The following is a 14,511-nucleotide window of genomic DNA, read 5'->3' on the forward strand; positions in this document are numbered from 1 at the left end:
GTGGTGTGTTATAAAGTGATATATATCGTCGGTCGGGTTGGAATGTCGGTGCTTTTAGAGCTGATATTTTAGTATATACCGAGATATCTAAGGTCAAGTGCCATTTTAGGTAGTTTGGTTGGAATATCGTGTCAATGGGATTTCCATTATATTATCATTGTTTTTTTTTTTGGATAAAGGGACGTGGCATTATAAACTGGGAAAATGTGCATAAAAAAAAAATTTTTTTTTTTTTGGTAAAGATAGTCGCATAAAAAAAATACTTATACTAAGAAAAAAAAAAAAAAAAAAAAAAAAATCTTGTAGTCAGAAAATTATGGCATGGTTACACTTGCCTTTCTCCTATCGTCTTTAAAATATATATTCAATAAATATTTTTGCAACCTCATTTGATAACTTACACTTTTGTTGAAATTAATTACCAATAAAAACCTAAACAAATTCACTCCAAATTTACAACAAATATAAAGAGATTACATGTGTTGAATCTTCTATGCTTGGAAAGTCCTTCCATCTGTCTTACACCACCATTGATATGAAGTCACGGTGAACTAAGAAGCAAACGTTGTACCTACTCATAATTAAGTTATTAACCATACTTTTATTTAATATTATATATTATCATATTTCAATAAGGAAGACATTTTCAGTAACAATTTCATGGTCCTCGGATATTTATCTTGCTCCACCTTCACTCGGGTATCCTTTATCCTTAACTGTGTAAGATAGCCCATGTATCATGTTCATAGTCTTTTATATGCATACCTTATCTTCCTCAACCATTTGAGTTCGAACTTTATTACCCATTAAACAAAGGGAACTTGTTTTCAGACAGTGAACCGAATGTTAACATCCTTAGTGGAAAAAGTAACATTATTAGTGGGAATGAGAGGCAACTGTTATTGAAACAAACTAAGACTATTGGACTCCGATTAGGTGTGAATTATATATTCAAAAATCGGGAGATAAATGTTGTTGCTGACCACCTTGTTGAACTCGCACTCAAGTCAAACTCATTATCGATAGCGGAGCTAGAATCCTAGTGACCTAGGCCTTATCTTCACATGGACAGATTTAGGAGGTAAGTGAGATTTAATTATTGTCATACTTTGCCCTTTTTTCTCCTAAAACGTGCAATAAATATTTTATTGTGCTTGCTTTGCAGGTGGAAACTATGACGGAATTTTTTTTATTTATCGTATGTGAAGATGATATCCTTTCATTTTTTAGCTTTACAACAAAATAGGAAAATCAATAGTTGCAAGTTGGGGAGATATTGTGAACCCGTGTCTCATTTAATATATGCGGATGACTAGTTTATTGGTGCCTGGAAAATATGAACTAGACGAGTTACATCGTATTAATTTTATATGTTAAACATTATCTCGTCAGGACTACTAATTAACAATGCAAAATCTCAAATTATTAACCGCATACCCTCTAAGATTCACTAAGTATTTGTCAATAGATTTTGTTTATATTTTTATCATATAACATCATATTTGGGCAGTCGTAATCTAAGTAGTTAAAATCGGTTTTTGAAACTAATCGGTCGAGAAGCGATATATATCGGTTATATCGGATGTATATATTTTACACTTTCAAAATATATAATAATATAATCATACAAGATATTTATAAATAGTTATTCGAGATACAACAAAAAATATCAAATTATCATAATCATATATAATCAACTCAATTTTAGAGTACTATAAAGATGCCAAACACAACAATTATGTTAAATATTTAAAGAGAGAGAGAGAGAGAGAGAGATAATACAATAATTTGTATATTTAACATTCGTTAAGAGAAGAAAATAAGAAAACTCTTAAGTTTGTGTGTTCATTAGGTTCATTATTATTAATACGGTTTAAGAATCTAAGTTGTTAATTTTACGTATTTTTTTTGGGTAGGGAACCAATATTTTCAATAATTTATTTTATTGTGAGAAATTAGTCATCTCGGGTGATTAATCAGTGAAAAAATATTAAAAATCGGTAAAAACTCTCGTGTATTAAAAAAGGTTAAACAAACAAATTATAAAAAAATAAATCCACGTGGCCGAATACTCGTTGGCAATTGGCATTACTAGCTGTCTACCCACGTGTCCAAATTAAAACATCTTTCTAGTGAGACCTCTTAAACCCTTCACAAAACCCTTTTTGTTGCAACTGAAAAAAAAAAAAAAAAAAAAAAAATGGCGCCATACTCAACAACAACATTTATCTGCAAATCTCCCACACTCTTCCGTTCCATTCCTCATTCTTCTCCAACACCCTTTTCTACTCTAACTAGAAAAACACCTGCTGCAATTCCCATTACCAACAAAGGCTTCAACACTTGTTCTCCTTCTTCTCGTTTCCATTCTCATGCACCATCTTTGAATTATTCTAGTCATGGACTCAGTTTTAACGACTCGGGTCGTTCTAAATTTGGGTTTAGAGAAATGGGGTTTTTTTTTTGGAGTTGGTGGGGTTGGAGGAAATGGGAAAGGTGGGTTTGGCGATGGGAGTTCAGGTGGAAGTGGTGATGATGACGGTGGGAAAAAGAAATGGTCTTTGCTTTCATGGTAATGTTTTTTTCTTTCTTTCTTTCATCCTAGTGATGAATTGTGAGTAGTGGCTTGTAAAATAGCATGTCGAAACTTTGTTTGATAATTTCATTCCAACATGGACTAGTTCAGGATGCATTTTTATTTTTAATGTGTGTGCACACTTCTGCTTAACCTCATGACACATCTGAGGGGTACAAAAGATAGAAACTTTGTGCTACACATTGTTAATGCAGGCTAATGTTGTTTTAGACTTTGGCGATTGAGCATCAGATACATTTTATTTCCTCTGTAAATGTTTATGCTTTTATGTTTTTATCATTAATCACAAGGGGGCAGAGTGCGTTACTGAAGTTAGTGTTGCTTTGGCGTGCACAAATGTTTAGTTAGTTATGAGTTTTGGTTTTAGATGAAACACCATTTTCTTCTAGTTGGTCGAGTACTAGTTTCAATCTGAATAACTATGTTCTTTACCAATCTGGTGGACCTATATCCCTGTGTGAGTGGCAGATCCTCTAGGATTATGGATATGAGCCTATAGGGTCATCTGATTTCATGATATAACTTATATCTGATATCATTTAGGCATTTAGCTAATTAACGAATGTTACTTCTAATAGGAATGATTGGGGAGAGAAGAAAAGAGGGGCCACCTAAAGATTATATACCAATAATCAGTTAGCTCCTTTGTGTTTTCTCAGGTACTTAGCAGCTCTGGAGAAGTATCCGGTGTTTACAAAAGCTTTGACTTCTGCAATTTTGACTTGTGTTGGCGATTTGATTTGTCAGGTACTGTTTTACTGATTTATGGTCATTTTCTTTAGTATTTTTGTTGTCCTAGTCTACAATTTTGTTCATTTATCTCCTTTTCTCTTTGCTGTGGATTGTTTTGTTGACATTGAAAGGTCAGCTTTATTATGTGTATCTTATTTTCTGTTATTAGAAATTGTTGGGTAGAGTTATGACACAGGCTATACTCATGAATATGAAAGTAAGATGATGCTTATATGGGTTTTCTTTGTTTGGAAAATTATAGTTTTATGGAGTCTGGATTACGGGTTTTCCATAAAATAATCAATTATGTGCTGTTTTACTGTTAAGTGTCAAAGTCATCGAAGATTTGTTGTCATAGAATCTATAATGTGAACGAATGTATTTATCCATGTGTATAAGAAAGCACATTATTAAAATAAAAACTTATGAAAAATTTATTGACTCTCCACATACGTTGAATGCCTTGTTTCTTCTTATATTTAGTGAAATGAGTTATGCTGCTCGTGCCTTCGGTATGTTGCATTACCTTAAAAACATGTGCAAAGATTTATCTTGAAATCAACTAACCAAGTCATCTCAAATTTAATTGGTCTAAGAAAAATAAATGGTTTTAACACCAATGAAATTTGAAAACCTTTATTTCCCTTGTCACTGGCGCATCAAATAAATTAAGGGTCCTCTGGCCCATTCTTCTCCTCCAAATAAATTAAGGTTGCAGGATCATATGCCAAGACCGCTCTTGAATCACACATCTTCTGTGGTTCCCCTTCTCTCCCATGCAAGTCTAACTGCAGTAAAATATTTCCAGTTCACCAAACATCCCCATTGCAACCCCTCACATCTTCCCACTCGATCCAAAGATCCTAAAAGCCAAATTCAACCGGCCCATTGACATTGAAAAGTGGAACCAAGGTTTCTCTCCCATTTACTTACATCAGTGAAAAGTTCCCGAATGGAGATAATCCTGCCTGATCTTTTCATGAATGGTCCATAAACAAACCCCACCTCTACTCTCCCCAGAATCACACTACGCCTCCACTTTCTCCTCATCCCCTGTACCCATCTCCCTTCCCCCCCATTCACATACCAAGAATTATTCTCACTCACCAGTTCCATCATTAATAATTTTCAAGAAGAAGTAAAGAAGTAACAATGTATGGTATTTTGTGGCTTATCTTTTCAGTTGTGAGGGTTGCTCATGGGAATCGATATATAGACATCTTTGTATACTTTTCACTTTTAAGAATTTAGGTCTGTTTTTTTATGTTGAGATGACCTTCCTTCATGGAGATCATGCCAAAAAAAATTAGCTCATTTGAAAATTTTAAGTTAGTCAAAGGAGGATCGCAAAAACTGTAAATTGAGGACCGCTTATTAATTAATACATTTTTTGACCAAGTTGGACATATTCAGATGGGCTGATATCTTATAGGGACGATCCCCATGGTGGGAACATCACCTTGATAAAAATCAGCCATCAGCTCATTCTGTCTGTTCCATATATCCATTCCCTTTACCCATATTCCCTTTGCTCATCATACTTGTGTTTTGATCTATTTATTAGTACTTCCACCCTGTTTGTGTAATTCATTACCTGGAAGTAACTACATTCTGTTTCTTTTAAGTACAAGGAATACTTTGTTCTTCAACTATTTGAAGTAATTTTTGTAAGTCCGTGTTATCTTAATGCTGCAGCTCATGATTGATCAAGTAATTTATTTAGTCATCGTTATTTTATTACCGCAGCTCGTGATTGATCAAGTAAATGTAGTAAGTAGTTGTTATTTTCAATATTTTGTTGATGCAGCTCGTGATTGATCGAGTATCAACCTTGGATGTGAAGCGGACATTTCTGTTTACTCTCCTGGGATTTGTGTTAGTAGGTCCGACATTGCATTTCTGGTAATGAATTGGAATCCTCACTAGTCACATACCTCATAGCTAAATGGTCTTTGCTGTAGAATCTTTGGTAATATAGTAATGGGGAGGGATAGAGCCACTTTGTGTACACATCCAAGAAAAATGTGGATTTAAAAGTTGAATTAAGGGCCGATTTTTTGTAGTATTTGATCCCCCAACATGGAGAATATGCCCACAAAATTTCAGCTCATACAAAAAAGTCTAACTTATCAAAAGTTTTAATGAAATTGGAAAATTCTGGACTGCTAGTTAAAAGTTCAAAATTGAAAAGTTAGATACTTGAGACATATCCAAATAAGATGTTTTTTTATGAGGATGATCTCCAATCTCCATTGTGATATCCACAAAAAATAAGCCTTAATTCATTTTACATGTGGAAAAGCCCAATGTGGCTCTAATGGAAGTGGTTTTGTCCCTTCCTGTAGTAATATAATCAAGTTTAATTTTGCTATTTGAGTATCTGTTATTTTTACTTCTCTCTTGTTCTCCCTCAAATTGTTCCAGGCTAGAAGCTGTATTATTTTTTTATTATTTTTTTTTCACACTTGTTCTCGGTCAAATTGTTTTGGCCAAGAAGCTGTTTTAAACTTTTTAGCTGTAATATTTTTGCTATCTGGGTAAAAAGGTGAAGTCAAAGGCCATCTTCGTAGGATCGTCGATGTTAAGCGACCTTGTTTTTGAGTCCTTGCAACATGTGAGGTTAGATAATAGTAATATATTGTGGACGAATCTGTCTAGGGTCACTTATGGGCCTACCCCCACTTATCATGCGCTCTAATTAATCTGGTTTCAGAAAATGGAATTTACCTAATTTTGATAAAGTGTTTGATCTCTCAATCATTAACTTCGGCACCCAATGCTTCTTGGCCAGTGGTCAATCATTAACTTCGGCACCCAATGCTTCTTGGCTAGTGGTCAATCATAAGCCATTGGTCATACTGGCTGGATAATCTTTGCTCGTCCGTTTGGTTGCACTGGACAAGAAGTAGCAAAGTTAATCCCAAATAATAGCAGATGAGATAATCCAATTTAAATACTCAGAATTGTTTAATTATGGGTTTTCAAATACAGTTTGGGTGCTTAAACTGGATTGCATGGGTTATTGTCTATCTGCAATGTATTTTTGTGCTAATTTGTTTTGGTAAGAAGCCTGAGATAATACATCTGCTATTTTTGTGCTAATTTGTTTTGGTATTTCGGTGGTCTAAAGTCTTCAAAGAGTTTAGAGGATGCTTCTTTGAGGATTTTGTTGCTAGATGGGATCGTCTTATGGTTTTAGACATGGGGTGACGGTGCATGTCAGGGGTTTTTTGTTTTTTTTCTTATGGTTTGTTTCATCGCTTGTAAATATTTATTTTTTGGTTGTTCTCTTGTAATGTAGGCCTTCTCAGCCTACTTTTCTTTTTTTAATGGAATATCACTTTTACCGAGCAAAAAAAAAAAAAAAGTAAGAAGCCTGAGATGACTGTTCTACTGAGTATACTTTCCTTCATCTTCTCTAGGTATCTATCTCTGAGTAAAATCATTGCAACTCTGGGGGCATCTGGTGCTTTCTTGCGCCTTCTGCTTGATCAGGTTAGCTTGTTTTTCTGCATATTCATTTTGTCCAGCATGACCGTATTCAACAGATGGCTGGCTACTTGCCTTGATGGTTGTACTGTGTCAGTAAACTGTGTCGTTTGAAGTAGCTTCACCTTTGTTGCAGTTCCTATTCTCCCCAATCTTCATTGGATTTTTCCTGTGTACACTACTGACATTAGAAGGAAGGCCATCACAAATAGTGCCAAAGCTTCAACAGGTGAAGTATTCCCTTAGTCTTAGAAACGGGTACTACTACTGTTTTGTATATTTAACTTCTTAAATAGGTTTATCACTCTTGTTATTCAGGAGTGGTTGGCAACAGTGTTGGCAAATTGGCAACTGTGGATCCCGTTTCAGTTCCTCAACTTTCTATTTGTTCCACAGCAATTCCAGGTTTGAAAGATCGAGTTACTGACAGTTTCCCCCTTTTCAAAAAATTATGATGTGTACTCCCTGACTTTGCCATATATGTGGGGCAAATTCGTCTATTGGGAGCCATGAGCTTGCTTGAATATCTCTTACATCTATATAACATTGACATTGATACGTATAACGTATGTTACATGGACACGCCATATTTTAAAAATAATTTGTGTCGGATACGTGTCCATGTCGGACACGACACACACACATAGTGTACATGATATACTTAATTTTTGGTATTTTTATGTGTCCGACACTTCGTATCCGTGTCGCGGACACATGTATCCGTGTCAATGTAACTTAGCGTATAACAGTGTCCAACTAGGGAATGAAGTGTCTGACATGGCATCTTAAAAGGACTTTGATACGAGCTCACGGCTCTGTTAGTGCTCTGTGTTCATAGATCATACTAGGCATGTCCAACTACTGTCCATTTTAAAAAGGTGATTTATCTTGTTCTCAAGACCAGCATGTAGCCCAAACATTTCTCGAGTCCATCAGTAACCCACATCTGTAACCCATGATTTAGATGGAGAAAAATATTCCCTCTATATTCTTCCAAGTATAACTAGACGAGGAATAAGATTTTCCCCATCTTTCGCCTTGATTATCTCTTCTTCTTTGTCTTCTTCCTTTAGGGTTTCAAATTGCAAAGTTAAAATTGTTTGCGTCAGCATGTGTCTATGTATCCGACACAAATTTCTTTGTGTCCGTGACAGATATTTCTAAAATAAGGTCCATGTTACATAACATACATCAGTATAGACCCTGTAAGTTAAATGCTCCTTGACTTCCCTTCTTTGGCTTTCCATCGGAAAATTAGAGATTTAAATTGTTTCATATATACTTTGAAGTATTCCTTAGCAGGACCATTTGGATTCACTCAAAATGGATTCCTTGCCTGAAAAGGGTTCTTTCAGCCCCTAAAGTTTGTAGAAAATGTGCTTTGTGTGATTATCAATTGACCATTGTTTACTGTCTTTATTTTTTAGTTTTGGATTATTGCTTATGCCTTGTGTTCTTACAAAATCTTTTGTATTTATCATTTGGGGAATAAATAAAATGTCATTTACAAAAGGAAAATCAGAGATATGAGTTGTTTTAGTTTTACTTTCTGAAGCTAAGTTACATTGACATGGATACGTGTGTCTGAATCCAACACGGATACGAAGTTTCTGACACGGCAAAATACAAAATTGAGGTATATCACATACAATATGTATCCGTGTTGTGTCCGACACGAACACGTGGATACGTATCCAACACAGATTACTTGTAAACTATGGTGTGTCCATGTAACACAGTTCGGAAGTTTTTTCATAGGAGTCCAATTGGATTGCACCCAATTCGATCCGCCTGGATTCCTTGTGCTGTTGTGTCTGAAAAGGTCCCTTCAGCCCCACCTAAAATTAGACTTCTCAGGAAAATGTGCCTTGTGTGATGACCATTCTAGACCGTCTTTCTTTGTGGTTTCACCATTTCAGGCACATATTCAGTAGAAACGGCAAATGTCAGTAAAACAGTGAGTTGCTGCAGAAACAACAAGGATTCCTATTCTTGAACTCAGGCTAACAATGTCCCAATTGTCCTGTATGTAGGACCCTCGAAAGTCCGATTATATTTCTGATACATTGGAATATAGCAGCCAATATATCCATTGTCAAGGCAATATTGGAAAAAAAATATCATATTGGAACTATCGGTAGTGGGTTTCTGAAGTTCCAATATGATTTTTACACGAAATAGGGGGATAAGTTTGGTTCTGCTTTATATATAAAAGTAAATGCCGTGAGATTTTGCTATGTCTGCTGGAATTTTAGGATTGTTTTGTGAAAATTTGATATTCCAACAACTCCTTGTGTCAAATTCTTCTGAAGTTTCAGTTCTTTGATGGTACCAGTGTGTCCCCCCACCCCACTCGAAACGGTGTTTTGTTCTATGCTTAAAACGACCTTATCTACCAATAATAACATTAGCATGAATTTATAAAGGCGTCTCTGTTCCATGTGAGCATTTTACGATTTTACTGCTGCTCTTTTGCTAATTAACCTGTTAATTATCCATCACAGGTTCTTGCCCCAAACTTCATTGCACTGACATGGAATGTGATTCTCTCATTTAAAGCTCACAAGGAAATTCTTTCCAAATAAGTATGCCATTTTCCCCTCATGAGCATATACATTTTCGAAATATTGCTTCAAGGATCTCCAATAATTGCCTAACAATATGTGATACTGTTGAGTATTGATATCATCTTATTTTGACAAGGATACTTAAAGTAACTAGTATTCTAGATGGCTAGATGTTTGTTAAACACATTTTTTGTATCTGGCAGCTAGGTATATCCTTGGATTTTGACTGTTCATATTCTTGTTTAGGTAATTACAGTCAGCTCATTTTGGGGCATTTGTCCTTGCTAATGTCTGCAGCAGTGATAGTCAGCATGGAAATGTTACATATTTTTGTTTCCATTTAAAAGGAGATGGATAAAAGCTAAGAAAAGCAAGGCACACAAGGTCGTTTATGAGTATGTTGAGTGTGATTGTGTAGTTTGGCTGAAACTGAGCTCTTAGTAGAGCTAAATGGAGAACTAATTATGATTCTATGCTGTGTTTAGTTCTGTACTTAGGAGGTCATGTTAAGCTGAGAGCAATCTTGTTACGAAGTAAGAACATTGTCATTTGTGTTGACTGCTCTTCCATTTTAATTAGTGATTTTAAATGGAGAACTAATGTTAGGAGGTCCAATAAATTAAAATTAGATTCAAACAAAACATATTGGTCCAGTGAGTAAAATGTTGAATGTCAAAACATATTGGTTTTAGAAAGTTTGCTGACATGAATACTGGCTAAACATGGCTGGAGGGCCTTAAAAGATGGTGATGGAGCTTTCAATAAAGAGAAACAAACTGGGGCAGGAGCTGCTATGGCTTGGAATGAACATGGGGTTATGCAAGTTGGACTACAGTGATCAAAAAAAGGATAGCCAGTTCTCAACAAAATTTGTAATGGAGGCATGTCTCCATTCTGTTTGGACTTCAATTGTATTCCAGTTACTCTTTAATTTAATATAATGTGGTTTTATCGAAAAAAAAATAATGTTCTTTAATTTAATATAATGTAGTTTTATCGGAAAAAAAAATAATGTTAATGCATCAGCATAGTAACCATTTTCAATAAGCCCACAGTCAAGAATTCTTGTTTTCTAATTCGAATTATATATTGATCTTTTGTTTTCTAATTCTAGTAAGTAGTAACCAACAACTTCTTGTATAGTGTGTGGGGATTAAATCTCAGATATTGGAGGACCTTAGTCCTTTTGCTTTATCTGCAAGAATCTCTCCGTTTAGGCTGTGTTTGGTTTGCTGAAAATCAAATCTAAATTGAAATTAGATTCCTTGATTTGTGTTTGCATGAATTAGTTTTTCAAGAAACTGGATTATGTTTGTCTGGTTATAAATGGGAAAATTTAATTTTAGTCGAGTTTAGCTCAGGAGTCTCGGATCAAAGCTTATATATATAACCTGCGAAAATTAGAAAACAACTTTTTTTTTTCCGAAAGTGGAGGTTGTTTTCCTCATTTTCAACCCAGTTAAAGAATCTGTTTTCCACTCGGGAGTGCAAGTACCAATGATGTCAAAAGTTAATTGGTGACCACCAATTCAAGTGCGCAGTTGGAAGCCTAGAGTCTGACAGAATCGATATCTTAAATTCTTGATGACATAAAATGGTGCCAACGATCCGAAAATTATGACTAAAAAAATTCCGGCCAATTAAAATTTGGCCCCAGACCACGCACAGAGGGATACCATTGTCTACCTAGGTAGCCTGACGTTTATTTAGAGCAAAACAGTCTAGCCTCCTAAAATCCAATTTTAAAAGACTATTCGGGCCCCCTTATTGAATTACTCTTGGACCGCCAAAAACCAGAAGCCGGCCCTGTTTGGCCCGATAAGTTAATATATTTCGATGTGAATTAGCGGCCTGGAGGCTGGCTTGAGTTGTTGCCTAGGAGCTGGTTTTAATAGTGGCCCAAATGCAGGACCAGGTTCATGTAAACAACTCCAAATTGAACTCCCATTCTTAGACAAAACCATTCTCCAGACACTCTAAATCTCCACTCCTCCATCTTCCTCTCCCACGACACTCTAAATCTCCACTCCTCCATCTTCCTCTCCCACGACACTCTAAATCTCCACTCCTCCATCTTCCTCTCCCACTCCGCTCACCCCCACTGCTTAGCAGTATACTAGTTTACATAATTCTCTCATCGTTTTAATACCAAAGTCAAGAACAACGAAAAACTTTTCAAATGGTGAGAAATATAGGGCTGTTATTTAACTCCAATCTCGTGATATACAAAGAGAAGAAGCTGATGACAACACTAGACTATCCGAGTTATTTCAGCCTCTATGCCCCAATTAATCGAAGCACAAGGATAGTTAAAACTCAAAATTATAAGTTTGTAACCACACAAATCAATGATTCTCTATGCACTTTTATTCCAACACCTAAATTCATAAAAATCAATTACAATTTACAAGAAAAGAAAAGCATAGCATCAGATGGGTCCAATATTCTCATTTGAAATGTACATCCACCAAGGGGTTCTCCCTGTAAACAGGGTCTCAGCTTCAGCACACCTCAATAAAATGGACAGCATCATCACACGCAGCATTGAAAGTAATCCATTTAACATGTACACAAACAACCTAGAAAACAATTCTACAAATAAAAACATATATTCTGATTAATAAAATGTTGTAACACAGGGGAAATGAATAAACAATTAGAAACAAGAACAGTAATGCATCAGCTGTGTCCAGTATTCTCATGTGAAATGTAAATCCGCCAAGGGGTTCTCCCTGTAAACAGAGTCTCAACTTCAATACACCTCAATAAATTGAACAATATCATCATAAGCATCAACGTCTTACTAACTAAAAAAATATTATTAAATCATGGCTCAGAACAACAATAAGCTCTATCTATCATGAATTTTCTGAAGCAGAACTGGCATTGGAGCTTTAATATTTAATCATCGCGGCCAAAAATAAACCCATTACTCAAAACAACATCAATTAGACTATATAATTGGCTCATATCAAGAAATTCAACCATATGTAATCCTTTGCTTCATAGATTTCTCTCAGAAGCGCGGATAAAATTTAATCATCGCCAATAACAAGCAAAATAAAAACAAACAAATAAGTGTAGTGAGAGTTTTTAGAGGCAAAATCGATAAAAGAAATAAAGCCCCCACGTGTAACCCCACATTTAATTTGTGCCTCCATGACTAAGCTCTTCTGAGAGGTTTATTTATTGAATCAAAGAAGAACTTTAAGGTGTGGAGAGGCCAAATTAACCCAATTTAAAGATGTAGACGTTACTCTGACACAATTTAAGCTATGGGAAAATATAAGTACAAAGCTCAATTGCAACACTCAAAGTCAGTAAATCTAGCACTAGCATTGGGGCTTTATTCTTCATTGAATAAAAATAATAACTAAGATAAGCCCGGGGTTTTGCAACGTGCATAATAATCTAATCTAATCTAATAATAAAAAACTATTTGATGAAACGACTACTAAATGAAAGAAAACGAATAACCCTTAAAAGAGGCTGATGGGAGATGAAGAGTGATCAGAGAAACTGGGTTTTATATAGAATGCAAACCCTAGCTAGGTTTTACTTTCTTTTTAAGGGCTTTATGGTCATTTTGAATATCGAGTACCGTCGATTACTTTTAGTCATCTACGTTCGTGAACAGGCTCAAGCTCTATTAGGCAGTTTTTATTGGCCCATACCAACTCCAAAACAAACAACCGGAAACGGCCCGTAGGACAAAATTGAGTTTTAATTTCGCTTCTAGTATGGTTCCGCAAATAATTAAGGCTCCAGGACAAATTGGGTTGACCACTACTAAAAGATGATATTACTTTTACAGTTTTCTAGCTTTACCCACCTCCCAGTTATTTTATCTAGAGGTTTACCCCCCAAGATCACACCACATCTAAGTCAACTGTTATCTTTTTTGGTCAATGCATGTAAAAAGACTTTATTGCCCTTTGCCCTTTTAATAGTTTTCTAGCTTTATCTCCCCCCACACACACAACTTAGGCCAATTAGCTTTACCCTCCCAGTTATTTCATCTAAAGGTTTACCCCTCAGAATTTAGGCCAATTAGCTTTACCCCCTAGTTCTTTTATTTAGAGGTTTACCGCCCCCCCTCCCCAAGACCACAACACATCCAAGTCAACTGAGTTTGACCGTAATGTTTTTGGTTAAGACAAATGAAAAAACTCTAATGCCCTTTTCTAGGTATAATTACATAAATATCCTGTGACTTTGGCAAATACAAAATTATAATTCAAATCATCTATGACACATGTCATGATCTTGTGAACTCTATCTGACAGCCATACACCACTCTAAGGGTGTGGATGTCATTTGATAAGAATTTGTATATAACAAAATATATAAAATATATAATTTATTTATTTATTTTTTATTGTATAAAATATTATATAAAATCATAAACTAATAATATAAAATTGTAATACCAAAATAATAATGATAAATGATAAATATATATATATATATTTATACTAGTTTTTATAGTGGTAAAATGAATTATTCAAAGTAAATAAAATTTTAATTAATTTTAATTTTCGGATCGGATATTATCCGATATCCGATTCGGATATCCGAAATCGGATTCGAATAAATTTGTTAATATTCATCGGATTCGGATACGGGTTCAGATATCGGTATAAATTTTTGGATTCAAATCGGATACAGCCATATCCAAATCCGAACATATCCGTTTGCACCCCTAGATTGTAGTGATGGTGTATAGCCGTCGGATATAGTTCACAAGATCGTGACATGTGTCCTAGATGATTTAAATTCCAATTTTGTATTTGCCAAAGTCACAGGGTATTTATATAATTATACCTAGAAAAGGGCATTAGAGTCTTTTCATTTGTCTTGACTAAAAACATTACGGTCAAACTCAATTGACTTTGATGTGTTGTGGTCTTGGGGGGGTAAACCTCTAAATGAAAGAACTAGGGGGGTAAAGCTAATTGGCCTAAGTTCTGGGGAGTAAACCTTTAGATGAAAGAACTGGGGTGGTAAAACTAATTGGCCTAAGTTCTGGGGGGAGGGGGGTAAAGCTAGAAAACTATTAAAAGGGCAAAGGGCAAAGGGCAATAAAATCTTTTTACATGCATTGACCAAAAAGATAACAGTTGACTT

The 14,511-nt window shown here is 35.2% G+C and overlaps 1 protein-coding gene and 4 non-coding genes across 6 annotated transcripts; 1 reads left to right on the plus strand and 4 right to left on the minus strand.

The window, feature by feature from the left end:
• Positions 1-2,170: 2,170 nt before the first annotated feature.
• LOC147505147 (protein sym-1-like) lies at positions 2,171-10,199 on the plus strand. 2 transcript variants are annotated; one of them, XM_086557739.1, is made up of 8 exons: positions 2,171-2,572; positions 3,256-3,343; positions 5,136-5,230; positions 6,751-6,823; positions 6,954-7,046; positions 7,136-7,222; positions 9,322-9,402; positions 10,111-10,199. In XM_086557739.1, the coding sequence occupies exons 1-7, from the start codon at positions 2,400-2,402 to the stop codon at positions 9,400-9,402; spliced, it is 690 nt and encodes a 229-aa protein (XP_086413865.1). In that variant the 5' UTR covers positions 2,171-2,399; the 3' UTR covers positions 10,111-10,199. The 2 variants fall into 2 exon arrangements, with proteins under 2 accessions (XP_086413865.1, XP_086413864.1); XM_086557738.1 differs by lacking the exon at positions 10,111-10,199 and adding an exon at positions 9,631-10,062.
• A 1,372-nt stretch (positions 10,200-11,571) lies between these two features.
• LOC147505148 (small nucleolar RNA snoR97) lies at positions 11,572-11,679 on the minus strand. The gene has a single exon (XR_015194112.1). It is a non-coding gene; the product is annotated as a small nucleolar RNA snoR97 (small nucleolar RNA).
• Positions 11,680-12,210: 531 nt separating this feature from the next.
• Positions 12,211-12,304, minus strand: LOC147505149 (small nucleolar RNA Z223). Its single transcript, XR_015194118.1, has one exon. It is a non-coding gene; the product is annotated as a small nucleolar RNA Z223 (small nucleolar RNA).
• A 42-nt stretch (positions 12,305-12,346) lies between these two features.
• LOC147505150 (small nucleolar RNA U36a) lies at positions 12,347-12,432 on the minus strand. Its single transcript, XR_015194105.1, has one exon. It is a non-coding gene; the product is annotated as a small nucleolar RNA U36a (small nucleolar RNA).
• Positions 12,433-12,626: 194 nt separating this feature from the next.
• LOC147505151 (small nucleolar RNA snoR134) lies at positions 12,627-12,789 on the minus strand. The gene has a single exon (XR_015194098.1). It is a non-coding gene; the product is annotated as a small nucleolar RNA snoR134 (small nucleolar RNA).
• Positions 12,790-14,511: the final 1,722 nt, after the last annotated feature.

Source organism: Coptis chinensis, chromosome 4 (genome assembly GCF_015680905.1).
Source record: "Coptis chinensis isolate HL-2020 chromosome 4, ASM1568090v1, whole genome shotgun sequence".
In the NCBI taxonomy this organism is placed as follows: Eukaryota; Viridiplantae; Streptophyta; class Magnoliopsida; order Ranunculales; family Ranunculaceae; genus Coptis; species Coptis chinensis.